The following is a 15,346-nucleotide window of genomic DNA, read 5'->3' on the forward strand; positions in this document are numbered from 1 at the left end:
AGAGGCACCACTAAGTTTGTGGTCCTGACCCTCCAGACTATGGTCGAGGATCCATGTCGACTATGCGGGCCCGTTTCTCGATAAAATGTTCCTGGTGGTGGTGGATGCTTTTTCAAAATGGATTGAATGTGAAATAATGTTGGGAAGCACTGCCACCGCCACTATTGAAAGCCTGAGGACCATGTTTGCCACCCATGGCCTGCCTGACGTACTGGTCAGTGACAACGGGCCATGTTTCACCAGTGCCGAATTTAAAGAATTCATGACCCGCAATAGGATCAAACATGTCACCTCGGCCCCGTTTAAACCAGCCTCCAATGGGCAGGCAGAGCGGGCAGTACAAAACATCAAACAGCCTTAAACGAGTCACAGAAGGCTCGCTCCAAACCCGCCTATCCCGAGTACTACTTAGCTACCGCATGAGACTCCACTCGCTCACAGGGGTGCCCCCGGCTGAGGTACTCATGAAAAGGACACTTAAAACCAGACTCTCACTGGTCCACCCCAACCTGCATGATCAGGTAGAGAGCAGGCGGCAGCAACAAAATGTAAATGATGGTCGCGCCACTGTGTCACGGGAAATTGATCTGAATGACCCTGTGTATGTGCTCAACTATGGACATGGTCCCAAGTGGATCGTGGGCACGGTGATAGCTAAAGAAGGGAGTAGGGTGTTTGTAGTCAAACTGGACAATGGACAAATTTGCAGAAAGCACCTGGACCAAACGAGGCTGCGGTTCACAGACTGCTCTGAACAACCCACAGCAGACACCACCTTTTGAGAGCCCACAACACATACCCAAAGGATCAACGACACCACCCCGGACCAGGAATACTAACCCATCACGCCCAACAGCCCAGCAAGGCCAGGCTCACCTAGCAGTCCTGCAGGGCTAACAACACGCCAGCCCAGCGAGGGCACAGCCAACACATCAGAACAAACATTTGTACTGAGACAGTCCATCAGGGATAGAAAGGCTCCCGACCGCCTCACCTTGTAAATAGTTTTCACTTTGACTTTGGCGGGGAGAAGTGATGTGTATCTGTAAAGCATGCACTCCCATGTTCCGCCACCAGAGAGCTCATCCCCTGAAGTCCCAAGGGATCCCAGCATCCCTTGGGAGCACTGTATATAAGCCGGCCCCGAAGGCCTGTTCCTCACTCTGGAGTGTCTTATGACAGACTGAGGTCACTGTTACTTTAACCTCCCTGTGTGCAGTCTCATGTGTGTTAGGAACACAATAGAAATGACTTCCCCTTTAAGAGCCAGATGGAGCTGAATTCCAGGATTGAATGCTGATTGTTGAATGGAACTCAGCTGAAATTTTGTAAGTGGCTGTGAACAGTCCCCCTGCAACACCCATCTGAGGCCATTAGCACCTCGTTTACCGTCCCCTTCACTCCTGGGGCGAATACGCTGAATTTCACTCAAGGCATCTCGTCGGGCATTACATTTTTTAAAACTAAAAAATTACTGTCCCAAACTGGGCGCTACTAAATTCTCCCCCAGGGAATCAAACCTGGAACCTTCTGGTCCATATGACTCAGTCCTATGTCACACAGGACATCTATGTCTTAAACCATTGGGGAGCTCTTCAGATGCAAGATCCAATCTCAAATGTTTTTGTTCATAAGTTACTGTAAATCAATATCAAAGCCAACTCTGAAACTTCTGTGATCCTAATTAGTGATTTTGAGAGTGTTCTTGGTGTTGTAAAGTGAAAATAAAAATGTTGCCTAGCAACAGCTTTTCAACAGTTTGCACTTCCCCCCCCCCCCCCAAAAAAGCAGCACAGCTCACATACCAACTCAATAAAGTCACATAAATGCTGAAATGTGTTTCTAGTCTATAAGCACAAGGATCTGAGGGACCAGAACGTATCACCTGCCAAACCCATTTAAAAAGAGTAACTTATTCACAGCTATTTGAGACTAGAGTGATCGGTCAACATTATGGAGTCCAGGCAGTGACCAGCTCCAAGTATACTGCATCACTAAGTAACCAGCTCCGCTATATATAATATTCCTACTAAGTTTAATTAAAAGTAGATTGTCTGCTGACTTTACCTTGAGCCTGACATGGAATATCCACCACTTTTTCTATCTCTGCTGTAATGTGACGCTCTGGCTCCAAGACGAGTTGTGGGTGCTCTGCACGAAGAAAAAGACTGAGTATTAATCAGCAAAAAAAATATTCTTCTACCCAGTGAAAATATTTCTGTTTTCTTCCTTGATAAAATGTGTAATTAACTTCAAGTCATAGTTAACATCTTCCACTGAGACGTACGAAAGCATGGGCCTTACACTAAACATCCGCAAGACAAAGGTCCTCCATCAACCTGACCCCGCCACACAGCACTACCCCTCAGTCATCAAGATCCACGGCGCGGCCCTGGACAACGTGGACCACTTTCCATACCTCGGGAACCTATTATCAGCAAGGGCAGACATCGATGATGAGGTTCAATACCGCCTTCAGTGCGCCAGCGCAGCCTTCGGCCACTTGAGGAAGAGTGTGTTCGAAGATCAGGCCCTCAAATCTGCCTCCAAGCTCATGGTCTACAGGACTGCAGTAATACCCGCCCTCCTGTATGGCTCAGAGACGTGGACCATATACAGTAGACACCTCAAATCGCTGGAGAAATACCAACGATGTTCTCTGCAAGATCCTGCAAATCCCCTGGGAGGACAGACGCACCAACGTTAGCGTCCTCGAACAGGCCAACATCCCCAGCATAGAAGCACTGACCACACTCGACCAGCTCCGTTGAGCGTGCCACATTGTTCACATGCCTGACACAAGACTCCCAAAGCAAGCGCTCTACTCGGAACTCCTACATGGCAAGCGAGCCCAAGGTGGGCAGAGGAAACGTTTCATGGACACCCTCAAAGCCTCCTTGATAAAATGCAACATCCCCACCGACACCTGGGAGTCCCTGGCCAAAGACCGCCCAAAGTGGAGGAAGTGCATCAGGGAGGGCACTGAGCACCTCGAGTCTCGTCGCCGAGAGCATGCAGAAAACAGGTGCAGGCAGAGGAAGGAGCGTGTGGTAAACCAGGCTCACCCACCCTTTCCTTCAACGACTGTCTGTCCCACCTGTGACAGAGACTGTGGTTCCCATATTGGATTGTTCAGTCACCTAAGAACTCACTTTTAGAATGGAAGCAAGTCTTCCTCGATTTCAAGGGACTGCCTATGATGATGAATTAAATACAGTGGAAACAATTATCATTGGTAAGATCTTATGTGATTTGCTTTTAATTATTCTGAGGATTTATTCCACTGCACTCTCAAGCCGTATTCTCCATAATGATATAACTTGCGTGAGGGCAAGGTGGCCTATGTCACTTTTCCAGCCCCATGAGATGGAATGTTTTCTCCTCGTATGGTGAGACCATTAACCAGTGGAATTCATCCCAATTGTAAAGAGAATATTGAGGTGTCCAGTATGCTGGAACACACACACATATCGAGAAGTCAGTATTGTAACTGCCTAACTGACCACCCGATTGCTACTATAAACTCACACAGCTATGTCCCCACTTCTCAATACTACTACACGCAGTCCCTGCATCCTACCCCTTACCGACCTCTAACATGGAATATTTTCCCCATCATCAGTATCTTCGGTTTAAACAACCCAACAGATAAAATTAACTCCATGCTTAAACTGAGTTTTACAAGTAATCAGCACCACAGTTTCCACACAAATATGCAGAGAATCATAGAACTGAAGCCCAAAATTATAGTCTGCAATAAAAATGCAACTTGACTTATTCAACTAAAAATAAACCATTGCCCTTGATTGTGCTTTACATATCATAATACTGTGCATCCTCTAACTCACAATGAGCCATGGTAGATCTGCTGCACGTAGAGCTTTCGCCAAACATTGAAAAGGAACCATTTTGCAGTACATTCAGAACCAAAATATCAGTCTGCTGAAGCTATGTGATTTTAGTGCAGATTCTGAGAGAATTCAGAACTCTTGCAGCTGACTGGAGTGACAAGGAAATGAGATTTTAAAAAAATATATGAATGGGAAGCTGTGGAAAGAATCTGGACTCTTTTGAAAACAGTGACCGTAAAAATTATGACACATAGTGGTTGGTTCCTGGAAGGCAACAAGTCCTTTAACCACTTTTAATGGCTTGCCAAATAAAATAGTTTGATTCCAGTCCAGACGTGTAAATACTCAGGATCTGCAGAATGTTTCGTAGCCATAATGCAGGTGCTCTTTCCAGGACCAGGAAATTCCCAGGCACTCACCCAATACGGACAAGAAGGCCCCCGCACTGACTGAAGGGACACTACTGCTTCGGAGAATGGCTTCGCATTCATAGAACCCAGCATCACGCACTTTCGGGTTTAGGATGGTCAGCTTCCGGTGGTAATCGCTGAATCCACTTCTCAGTGGAACCCCATCCTTCTTCCAGATAATACTAAGCTTAATTAATGGCCTGAAAATTAAACAGAAGTTTCTTACACGGTTGATTTAAAGATGTTATCACTGTTCTCCTGATAGATTATGTACAAATGGTTAAAATTTAAATTCGGTATCATCAGACATCATCAAACACATTCAAATCCTCATCCTGCAATCAAAGAACACCTACAATGTGAGCACTGACTGTTTAGGTATCGAGGTTACTATTCAATGTGATCGATTCAATTGCGATGAAGAATTATTGTGGGGGAGGGGGGAGAAGAGGGGCATTTAATGACTCCAGGAGAATTGCTGTGTTTATGTCTGTGCGAGTATGTGTGCGTGCGCAGGGAGGTGGGACTGTCTTTGTTTATGGTTTGTTTTCGCAATTATTAAGATAGTAAACTTTTATGCAAGTGGACGAGAAGAAGGGAAATGATATGGGTAAGGCAATATTCTGGTATATTTGGTGTCCAAGTCAAGATCGGCACTGGCTGAACCTAATCAACCCTCTCAGTTGGGAAATGATGGGTAACACAGAGGCACTGAGAAAATTACAGAAGGGGTACCAGGGCCCTGCGAGGAGGAAGGGCAGATGAGCAGAAAGAGAAATAACTTAAAAATAATTAATTAAAAATCTCATTCACATCTAATTTATATTACACAGATGCCTCGGACAATAAAAGTAGTATTGGAGACAATCCTATAGCATAAATACCACATTGTACCAGAGGCATCAAAACTCTCTTTCAGGAGGGGTAGGTCATGCCATGATGTGCATCTAAATGTGAAGTACTTGCAGTGGTAACGATAGGCTCTGCCATTTTGATGCTGACTGGAAGCCATTTTGTAATAAAGACACTGCCATATTACAGTAGAGAACAAAACTATAATCAAAATGTCTTCGACAGGCACGAGTCCCAAACATCCCATACAAAATAAAGCTATTTTTTTCTTGAAATTAATACAAATAATGAAATATTTATGAACATCTACTTACACTCTTTCTAAACTTAGTTTTCATGTCTGATATTTATTTTCTAATCATATATATTATCGCGAGAGGCGTTTGAATTCTGCTTCTCTTTTCCTGTCACATTCAGAACACTGTTGTGGGAATGGGAAACTCATGCTGTGCTCCACTGTTACTGCCGTTCTTTAATGCGTGAACTTCCTGCACTCATACAGTGCAGGGATGACAGGACTTGGAACTGAATACTTTTGCTCTTTGTCCAAAGTGACAGCATAAAGCAATCTTATGTCAGGTATATCAAAGGTTACTATATTTTAAAGCTTTCTCTTTACTACCATAACCTCAGGAGAGCATTGCTTTACTGCACCAGCATGACCTTTCCATTTAATATTCTTACTGGTCTCTGATCAGCGCTGCCTAGTGCAACATCATCTGGAAGCCGTGTGCTGTGAGCTTCTGTTCACTGTGAATTGAGTGCAGAATGCATAGACTGATTCATTCATGCCTCATTTATATGGCTTGATTGGTGCCTGTGAGAGCCAATCTTTTGCACTGCACCAATACTGCATTTGGAGTATAGTATGACTGATTTTTGGGAAATTGGTAATTTTGCATAGGTTGCAACCGAAGATCCTTCAGAAGATATGGAGCTAGAAATTCCTCATCCTGTCATTATTGGATAAATAACGTCATTTTTATGAAGAAATAAAAATTAAAATGTTGCCATTTTTTAACGGGGTAAATTTGGCCACAAAATACGCCCGGTTGTTAAAAAACAGCATTGCACGAGGATTCGCGGTGTAAACCACGATCTTGCCAACTTTAGCCTGAGGCCTATCAACAGCAAAAATACAGGCCCTGGGAGCGGAGAAAACACGCAAAAAAAAATGCAAAAAGCAAAAAATCAAAAATCACAAAACATTTACAAGTAATCGCTGCAAAAGAATTAAAAAATAAAAACTTTAACTTATCTTTTTTTGCAGGTCTTCCTACTTACCGACGTTTCTCAGGCTGCAACGCCTGCTTTTCTCGTGCGTTGTTTTTCCACCCAAGAATGAGTTCACCAAATGGCCAAATTTCGGCGGTGCGTTTTTTTTTGCGTTGCACCAGGACTATCTGCTTTTCGACGATATTTCGAAACCGCCATTCTTAAACTTTGGGGAATTTTGTGAAGTTTGTTTTAATGAAAAAAATCACATTAAAACGTGCGTTAGGCTGGTGAAAATCTAGCCCATGATCTCCCATCACTGATGCTGGGAATCGCTGCATGACAGCTTTGTAATCTTAAAATGCAACATTTAAAATGTGTTCAGCCTGGCTGTTTAATGTCTGGACCATATACATGATAACATTATGGTATTATCAAGAGAGCATGCCTAAATTGTGCTGCTGTTGGTACAGTACAAAGAGCATTTAAATAGCTGGAAGGCACTAGGATCCAGGAAAAAAAAACAGGCCTTCCTGACCATAAATCCAACAAAATCCAGCTGTTTTAACTGCATCTGGCTGTCAGCTGTAGGAAATCCAAGCGAAGGAAACCAGTGGTCGAAGAACAATACACAAGGGGCTCAGACATACATGGAGTTCAATTCAAAATCAGTGCAAGTGGCTAATAGAACCACACTACTGACTTGTATCATTCCTGGAAATGTCCCAATTGTCAGCTGTGGCTCAGTAGGTAGCACACTCGCCTTGGAGTCAGAAGGTTGTGAGTTAAAGTCCCACTCCAGGGACTTGAGCACGAAAATCGAGGACAACACTCCAATGCAGTGCTGAGGGAGTGCTGCACTGTTGGGAGGTGCCGTCTTTCAGATGGGACGTTAAACCGAGGCCGAATCTGCCCGCTCAGGTGGACGTAATAGATCCCATGGCATTATTTCGAAGAACAGCAGGGTAATTATCCCCAAAGTCCTGGCCAATATTTATTCTTCAACAACCGAAGAAAAGCAGTTTATCTGGTCATTATCACATTGCTGTTTGTGGGAGCTTGCTGTGCACAAATTGGCTTCCACATTACAACATTGACTATACTCCAAAAGTACTTCATTGTCTGTAAAGCACTTTGAGAAATCCGGTGTAACTGGAACTGCCCAGCCCACATTCTCACTGACTTCACAAATTGTAACTTGATCCACTTTGACTTCCAGAAGCCGCCAAAGTTCCTTACCCCAGCGCAAGTTTACACCCCACCCTCCCACCATAAATGGAGCATTGTGTATGGATTGTTAACAGGTTTATAGGGTATAAAGTGAGTAGTGACTTCTGGATTTCATCTGTAGGGGGTTGCAACAATGTGATCCGAATTCCCGCTCTCTCGCTCTTACCCCCCACCCGACTCTCCCTCCCACCTCACGCTTTCTCTCTCTCTTTCTCCCCCCCCACTTCCAACGCTCTCTCTTCCACCCCCAGGCTCTCTCGCTCTTACCCCCCCACCCGACTCTTTCTCTCTCTCTCCCCACCCCCCCTTCCAACACTCTCTCTCTCTCCCGCCCTTCAATGTTCACACTCTCTCTCTCCTCCCCCCTCCCCACAATCTCTCTCTCCCCCACACTGACCTCGCCCGCGCCCCCACCACTGTTCTCTCTCTCTCTCCCTCCACTAGCAATCCTCTCTCTCTTTCTCGGCCGCCCACTTGGGTCTGGGCCGGTCGGGAGTCGGGGCCGCTCGGGGGTTAGGGCTGCCACTCAGGGGCTCAGCTGGCAATGTGGTCGGAATGATTCCGGGTCGGGGCCGCACTTCGGGTTCAGGCGCATGCACGGAAGGACAGAAAAAACATAGTACAAATAGTCAGTCCCATTACTGTAAGTCTTTCTTCTTTCAATATTGAACTCTTCTTGCAGTATAATTTGGGCAATAAAACTCTTAATAAGCTTGATGAGAGAGAGACACAGAGACAGACAGACAGACACACTCACACAGAAAGGAAGAGAAAGAAGGTGATACATTTTCATTATATCCAAGCAGGAGTCAAGCCCAGACCCCACACGTGAACAGATGGTACATCACAAAATCACCTTCGTCCCGCTGTTTCCCACGGGAAAGTCAGACTCCGGTGAGATGGAAATGGCATTTTGAAACCAACAACATCTGCAGTAAAACAGACCTCTATATTTACAGGAGTTTCTAAAGCAAATTATTAAGCTACACCTCACAGCAAGCTGCAAAGTGTACTCACAAATTTCAATAAAATTATATTACAAATTTCAAGGGACTTCCTCATGACATTTTTCAAACATTAGCTAATTCATGTTTGTAAGATTCTTGATTCCTCGGGGACTGGATTCAAATACCGACAAGCTTCTTATGTACACAGTGTATGTCAGACAGTAACACAGCAGTTATGAATGCTGAGAGATTGATACAGCTCCACAGTGCCCAGTCTCTCAGGTACCTCAGCTAATAATATTAGTCACTTGTAATAAATGGCTGCCATTTCTGGAATGCTGATTGGAAAATATATCAAGACAGATTTTTCTTCATAAAGTATCATTGACTCTGCACAGATTCTATCAAAGAAATCAGTTCCTATGGACTGGAGGGTTGCTATTGTAACACCACTTTTTTAAAAAAAAGGAGGGTGAAAGAAAACTGGTAAACATAGAAATATAGAAAATAGGTGCAGGAGTAGGCCATTCGGCCCTTCTAGCCTGCACCGCCATTCAATGAGTTCATGGCTGAACATGCAACTTCAGTACCCCATTCCTGCTTTCTCGCCATACTCCTTGATCCCCCCAGTAGTAAGGACTTCATCTAACTCCTTTTTGAATATATTTAGTGAATTGGCCTCAACAACTTTCTGTGGTAGAGAATTCCACAGGTTCACCACTCTCTGGGTGAAGAAGTTTCTCCTCATCTCGGTCCGAAATGGCTTACCCCTTATCCTTAGACTGTGATCCCTGGTTCTGGACTTCCCCAACATTGGGAACATTCTTCCTGCATCTAACCTGTCTGAACCCATCAGAATTTTAAACGTTGCTGAGAATGACGTGAGTATCACGTGTAGCGAGTTGGTCTTACCGCAGGAGAAGGGTCCACAGCCAGCAAGGGAATGGAAGACCAGCAGGAAGAGTAGTGCAAGGAAGGTAGTGCAGGGGTCCCCTGTGGTCATCCCACTGCAAAACAGATACACTGCTTTGAGTGCTGTTGAGGGGGATGACTCATCAGGAGAGGGCAGCAGCAGCCAAGTTCATGGCACCGTGGCTGGCTCTGTTGCACAGGAGGGCAGGAAAAAGAGTGGGTGAGCGATAGTGATAGGGGATTCAATTGTAAGGGGAATAGATAGGCGTTTCTGCGGCCGCAACCGAGACTCCAGGATGGTATGTTGCCTCCCTGGTGCAAGGGTCAAGGATGTCTCGGAGCGGGTGCAGGACATTCTAAAAAGGGAGGGAGAACAGCCAGTTGTCGTGGTGCACGTTGGTACCAACGACATAGGTAAAAAAAGGGATGAGGTCCTACGAAATGAATTTAAGGAGCTAGGAGCTAAATTAAAAAGTAGGACCTCAAAAGTAGTAATCTCGGGATTGCTACCAGTGCCACGTGCTAGTCAGAGTAGGAATCGCAGGATAGCTCAGATGAATACGTGGCTTGAGCAATGGTGCAGCAGGGAGGGATTCAAATTCCTGGGGCATTGGAACCGGTTCTGGGGGAGGTGGGACCAGTACAATCCGGACGGTCTGCACCTGGGCAGAATCGGAACCAATGTCCTCAGGGGAGTGTTTGCTAGTGCTGTTGGGGAGGAGTTAAACTAATATGGCAGGGGGATGGGAACCAATGCAGGGAGACAGAGGGAAACAAAAAGGAGGCAAAAGCAAAAGACAGAAAGGAGATGAGGAAAAGTGGAGGGCAGAGAAACCCAAGGCAAAGAACAAAAAGGGCCATTGTACAGCAAAATTCTAAAAGGACAAAGGGTGTTAAAAAAACAAGCCTGAAGGCTTTGTGTCTTAATGCAAGGAGTATCCGCAATAAGGTGGATGAATTAACTGTGCAAATAGATGTTAACAAATATGATGTGATTGGGATTACGGAGACGTGGCTCCAGGATGATCAGGGCTGGGAACTCAACATCCAGGGGTATTCAACATTCAGGAAAGATAGAATAAAAGGAAAAGGAGGTGGGGTAGCATTGCTGGTTAAGGAGCAAATTAAGGCAATAGTTCAGAAGGACATTAGCTTGGATGATGTGGAATCTATATGGGTAGAGCTGCAGAATACCAAAGGGCAAAAAACGTTAGTGGGAGTTGTGTACAGACCTCCAAACAGTAGTAGTGATGTTGGGGAGGGCATCAAACATGAAATTAGGGGTGCGTGCAATAAAGGTGCAGCAGTTATAATGGGTGACTTTAATATGCACATAGATTGGGCTAACCAAACTGGAAGCAATACGGTGGAGGAGGATTTCCTGGAGTGCATAAGGGATGGTTTTCTAGACCAATATGTCGAGGAACCAACTAGGGGGGAGGCCATCTTAGACGGGGTGTTATGTAATGAGAGAGGATTAATTAGCAATCTCGTTGTGCGAGGCCCCTTGGGGAAGAGTGACCATAATATGGTGGAATTCTGCATTGGGATGGAGAATGAAACAGTTAATTCAGAGACCATGGTCCAGAACTTAAAGAAGGCTAACTTTGAAGGTATGCGGCGTAAATTGGCTGGGATGGATTGGCGAATGATACTTAAGGGGTTGACTGTGGATGGGCAATGGCAGACATTTAGAAACCGCATGGATGAACTACAACAATTGTACATTCCTGTCTGGCATAAAAATAAAAAAGGGAAGGTGGCTCAACCGTGGCTATCAAGGGAAATCAGGGATAGTATTAAAGCCAAGGAAGTGGCATACAAATTGGCCAGAAATAGCAGCGAACCTGGGGACTGGGAGAAATTTAGAACTCAGCAGAGGAGGACAAAGGGTTTGATTAGGGCAGGGAAAATGGAGTATGAGAAGAAGCTTGCAGGGAACATTAAGACGGATTGCAAAAGTTTCTATAGATATGTAAAGAGAAAAAGGTTAGTAAAGACAAACGTAGGTCCCCTGCAGTCAGAATCAGGGGAAGTCATAACGGGGAACAAAGAAATGGCGGACCAATTGAACAAGTACTTTGGTTCGGTATTCACGAAGGAGGACACGAACAACCTTCCGGTTATAAAAGGGGTCGGGGGGTCTAGTAAGGAGGAGGAACTGAGGGAAATCCTTATTAGTCGGGAAATTGTGTTGGGGAAATTGATGGGATTGAAGGCCGATAAATCCCCAGGGCCTGATGGACTGCATCCCAGAGTACTTAAGGAGGTGGCCTTGGAAATAGTGGATGCGTTGACAGTCATTTTCCAACATTCCATTGACTCTGGATCAGTTCCTATAGAGTGGAGGGTAGCCAATGTAACCCCACTTTTTAAAAAAGGAGGGAGAGAGAAAACATGGAATTATAGACCGGTTAGCCTGACATCGGTAGTGGGTAAAATGATGGAATCAATTATTAAGGATGTCATAGCAGTGCATTTGGAAAGAGGTGACATGATAGGTCCAAGTCAGCATGGATTTGTAAAAGGGAAATCATGCTCGACAAATCTTCTGGAATTTTTTGAGGATGTTTCCAGTAGAGTGGACAAGGGAGAACCAGTTGATGTGGTATATTTGGACTTTCAGAAGGCGTTCGACAAGGTCCCACACAAGAGATTGATGTGCAAAGTTAGAGCACATGGGATTGGGGGTAGTGTACTGACATGGATTGAGAACTGGTTGTCAGACAGGAAGCAAAGAGTAGGAGTAAATGGGTACTTTTCAGAATGGCAGGCAGTGACTAGTGGGGTACCGCAAGGTTCTGTGCTGGGGCCCCAGCTGTTTACACTGTACATTAATGATTTAGATGAGGGGATTAAATGTAGTATCTCCAAATTTGCAGATGACACTAAGTTGGGTGGCAGTGTGAGCTGCGAGGAGGATGCTGTGAGGCTGCAGAGCGACTTGGATAGGTTAGGTGAGTGGGCAAATGCATGGCAGATGAAGTATAATGTGGATAAATGTGAGGTTATCCACTTTGGTGGTAAAAACAGAGAGACAGACTATTATCTGAATGGTGACAGATTAGGAAAAGGGGAGGTGCAAAGATACCTGGGTGTCATGGTACATCAGTCATTGAAGGTTGGCATGCAGGTGCAGCAGGTGGTTAAGAAAGCAAATGGCATGTTGGCCTTCATAGCGAGGGGATTTGAGTACAGGGGCAGGGAGGTGTTGCTACAGTTGTACAGGGCATTGGTGAGGCCACACCTGGAGTATTGTGTACAGTTTTGGTCTTCTAACCTGAGGAAGGACATTCTTGCTATTGAGGGAGTGCAGCGAAGGTTCACCAGACTGATTCCCGGGATGGCGGGACTGACCTATCAAGAAAGACTGGATCAACTGGGCTTGTATTCACTGGAGTTCAGAAGAATGAGAGGGGACCTCATAGAAACATTTAAAATTCTGACGGGGTTAGACAGGTTAGATGCAGGAAGAATGTTCCCAATGTTGGGGAAGTCCAGAACCAGAGGTCACAGTCTAAGGATAAGGGGTAAGCCATTTAGGACCGAGATGAGGAGGAACTTCTTCACCCAGAGAGAGTGGTGAACCTGTGAAATTCTCTACCACAGAAAGTTGTTGAGGCCAATTCACTAAATATATTCAAAAAGGAGTGAGATGAGGTCCTTACTACTCGGGGGATCAAGGGGTATGGCGAGAAAGCAGGAATGGGGTACTGAAGTTGAATGTTCAGCCATGAACTCATTGAATGGCGGTGCAGGCTAGAAGGGCCGAATGGCCTACTCCTGCACCTATTTTCTATGTTTCTATGTTTCTATGAGGTCCCCTCTCATTCTTCTGAACTCCAGTGAATACAAGCCCAGTTGATCCAGTCTTTCTTGATAGGTCAGTCCCGCCATCCCGGGAATCAGCCTGGTGAACCTTCGCTGCACTCCCTCAATAGCAAGAATGTCCTTCCTCAAGTTAGGAGACCAAAACTGTGCACAATACTCCAGGTGTGGCCTTACCAAGGCCCTGTACAACTGTAGCAACACCTCCCTGCCCCTGTACTCAAATCCCCTCGCAATGAAGGCCAACATGCCATTTGCTTTCTTAACTGCCTGCTGTACCTGCATGCCAACCTTCAATGACTGATGTACCATGACACCCAGGTCTCGTTGCACCTCCCCTTTTCCTAATCTGTCACCATTCAGATAATAGTCTGTCTCTCTGTTTTTACCACCAAAGTGGATAACCTCACATTTATCCACATTATACTTCATCTGCCATGCATTTGCCCACTCACCTAACCTATCCAAGTCACTCTGCAGCCTCATAGCATCCTCCTCACAGCTCACACTGCCACTCAACTTAGTGTCATCCGCAAATTTGGAGATACTACATTTAATCCCCTCGTCTAAATCATTAATGTATAATGTAAACAGTTGGGGCCCCAGCACAGAACCTTGCGGTACCCCACTAGTCACTGCCTGCCATTCTGAAAAGTGCCCATTTACTCCTACTCTTTGCTTCCTGTCTGACAACCAGTTCTCAATCCATGTCAGCACACTACCCCCAATCCCATGTGCTTTAACTTTGCACATTAGTCTCTTGTGTGGGACCTTGACGAAAGCCTTCTGAAAGTCCAAATATACCACATCAACTGGTTCTCCCTTGTCCACTCTACTGGAAACATCCTCAAAAAATTTCAGAAGATTTGTCAAGCATGATTTCCCTTTCACAAATCCATGCTGACTTGGACCTATCATGTCACCTCTTTCCAAATGTGCTGCTATGACATCCTTAATAATTGATTCCATCATTTTACCCACTACTGAGGTCAGGCTGACCGGTCTATAATTCCCTGTTTTCTCTCTCCCTCCTTTTTTAAAAAGTGGGGTTACATTGGCTACCCTCCATTCGATAGGAACTAATCCAGAGTCAATGGAATGTTGGAAAATGACTGTCAATGCATTCGCTATTTCCAAGGCCATCTCCTTAAGTACTCGGGGATGCAGTCCATCAGGGTAATTATAGACCGGTTAGCCTGACATCGGTGTTAGGAAAATGTTGGAATCAATCATTAAGGATGAAATAGCAGCGCATTTTGAGAGCAGTGATAGGATTCATGGATTTATGAAAGGAAAATCATGCTCGACAAATCTTCTGGAATTTTTTGAGGATGTAACTAGTAGAGTGGACAAGGGAGAACCAGTGGATGTGGTGTATTTGGATTTTCAAAAGGCTTTTGACAAGGTCCCACACAGGAGATTGGTGTGCAAAATCAAAGCACATGGTATTGGGGGTAATGTACTGACGTGGATAGAGAACGGTTGGCAGACAGGAAGTAGAGAGTCGGGATTAACGGGTCCTTTTCAGAATGGCAGGCAGTGACTAGTAGAGTGCTGCAGGGCTCAGTGCTGGGACCCCAGCTCTTTACAATATATATTAATGATTCAGATGATGGAATTGAGTCTAATATCTCCAAGTTTGCAGATGACACTAAACTGGGTGACGGTGTGAGCTGTGAGGAGGATGCTAAGAGGCTGCAGGGTGACTTGGACAGGTTAGGTGAGTGGGCAAATACATGGCAGATACAGTATAATGTGGATAAATGTGAGGTTATCCACTTTGGGGGCAAAAACACGAAGGCAGAATATTATCTGAATGGCGGCAGATTAGGAAAAGGGGAGGTGCAGTGAGACCTGGGTGTCATGGTTCATCAGTCATTGAAAGTTGGCATGCAGGTACAGCAGGCGGTGAAGAAGGCAAATGGTATGTTGACCTTCATGGCAAGGGGATTTGAGTATAGGAGCAGGGAAGTCTTGCTGCAGTTGTACAGGGCCTTGGACAGGCCCCACCTGTAATATTGTGTTCAGTTTTGGTCTCCTAATCTGAGGAAGGACGTTCTTGCTATTGAGGGAGTGCAGTGAAGGTTCACCAGACTGATTC

The 15,346-nt window shown here is 45.2% G+C and overlaps 1 protein-coding gene across 1 annotated transcript in view; it reads right to left on the reverse strand.

Annotated features, from left to right (window-relative positions):
* sdk2b (sidekick cell adhesion molecule 2b) overlaps window positions 1-15,346 on the reverse strand; it is a 460,427-nt gene that overhangs the window by 357,624 nt on the left and 87,457 nt on the right. Inside the window, exons 6-7 of the mRNA XM_070858209.1 lie at window positions 4,271-4,461; window positions 2,068-2,151 (exon numbers count right to left, since the gene is read on the reverse strand). Of these exons, the coding sequence (XP_070714310.1) occupies window positions 2,068-2,151; window positions 4,271-4,461 (275 nt within the window). The remainder of the gene's footprint in view (window positions 1-2,067; window positions 2,152-4,270; window positions 4,462-15,346) is intronic.

The sequence above is a fragment of the Pristiophorus japonicus genome, chromosome 16, assembly GCF_044704955.1.
Source record: "Pristiophorus japonicus isolate sPriJap1 chromosome 16, sPriJap1.hap1, whole genome shotgun sequence".
Taxonomy (NCBI): Eukaryota; Metazoa; Chordata; class Chondrichthyes; family Pristiophoridae; genus Pristiophorus; species Pristiophorus japonicus.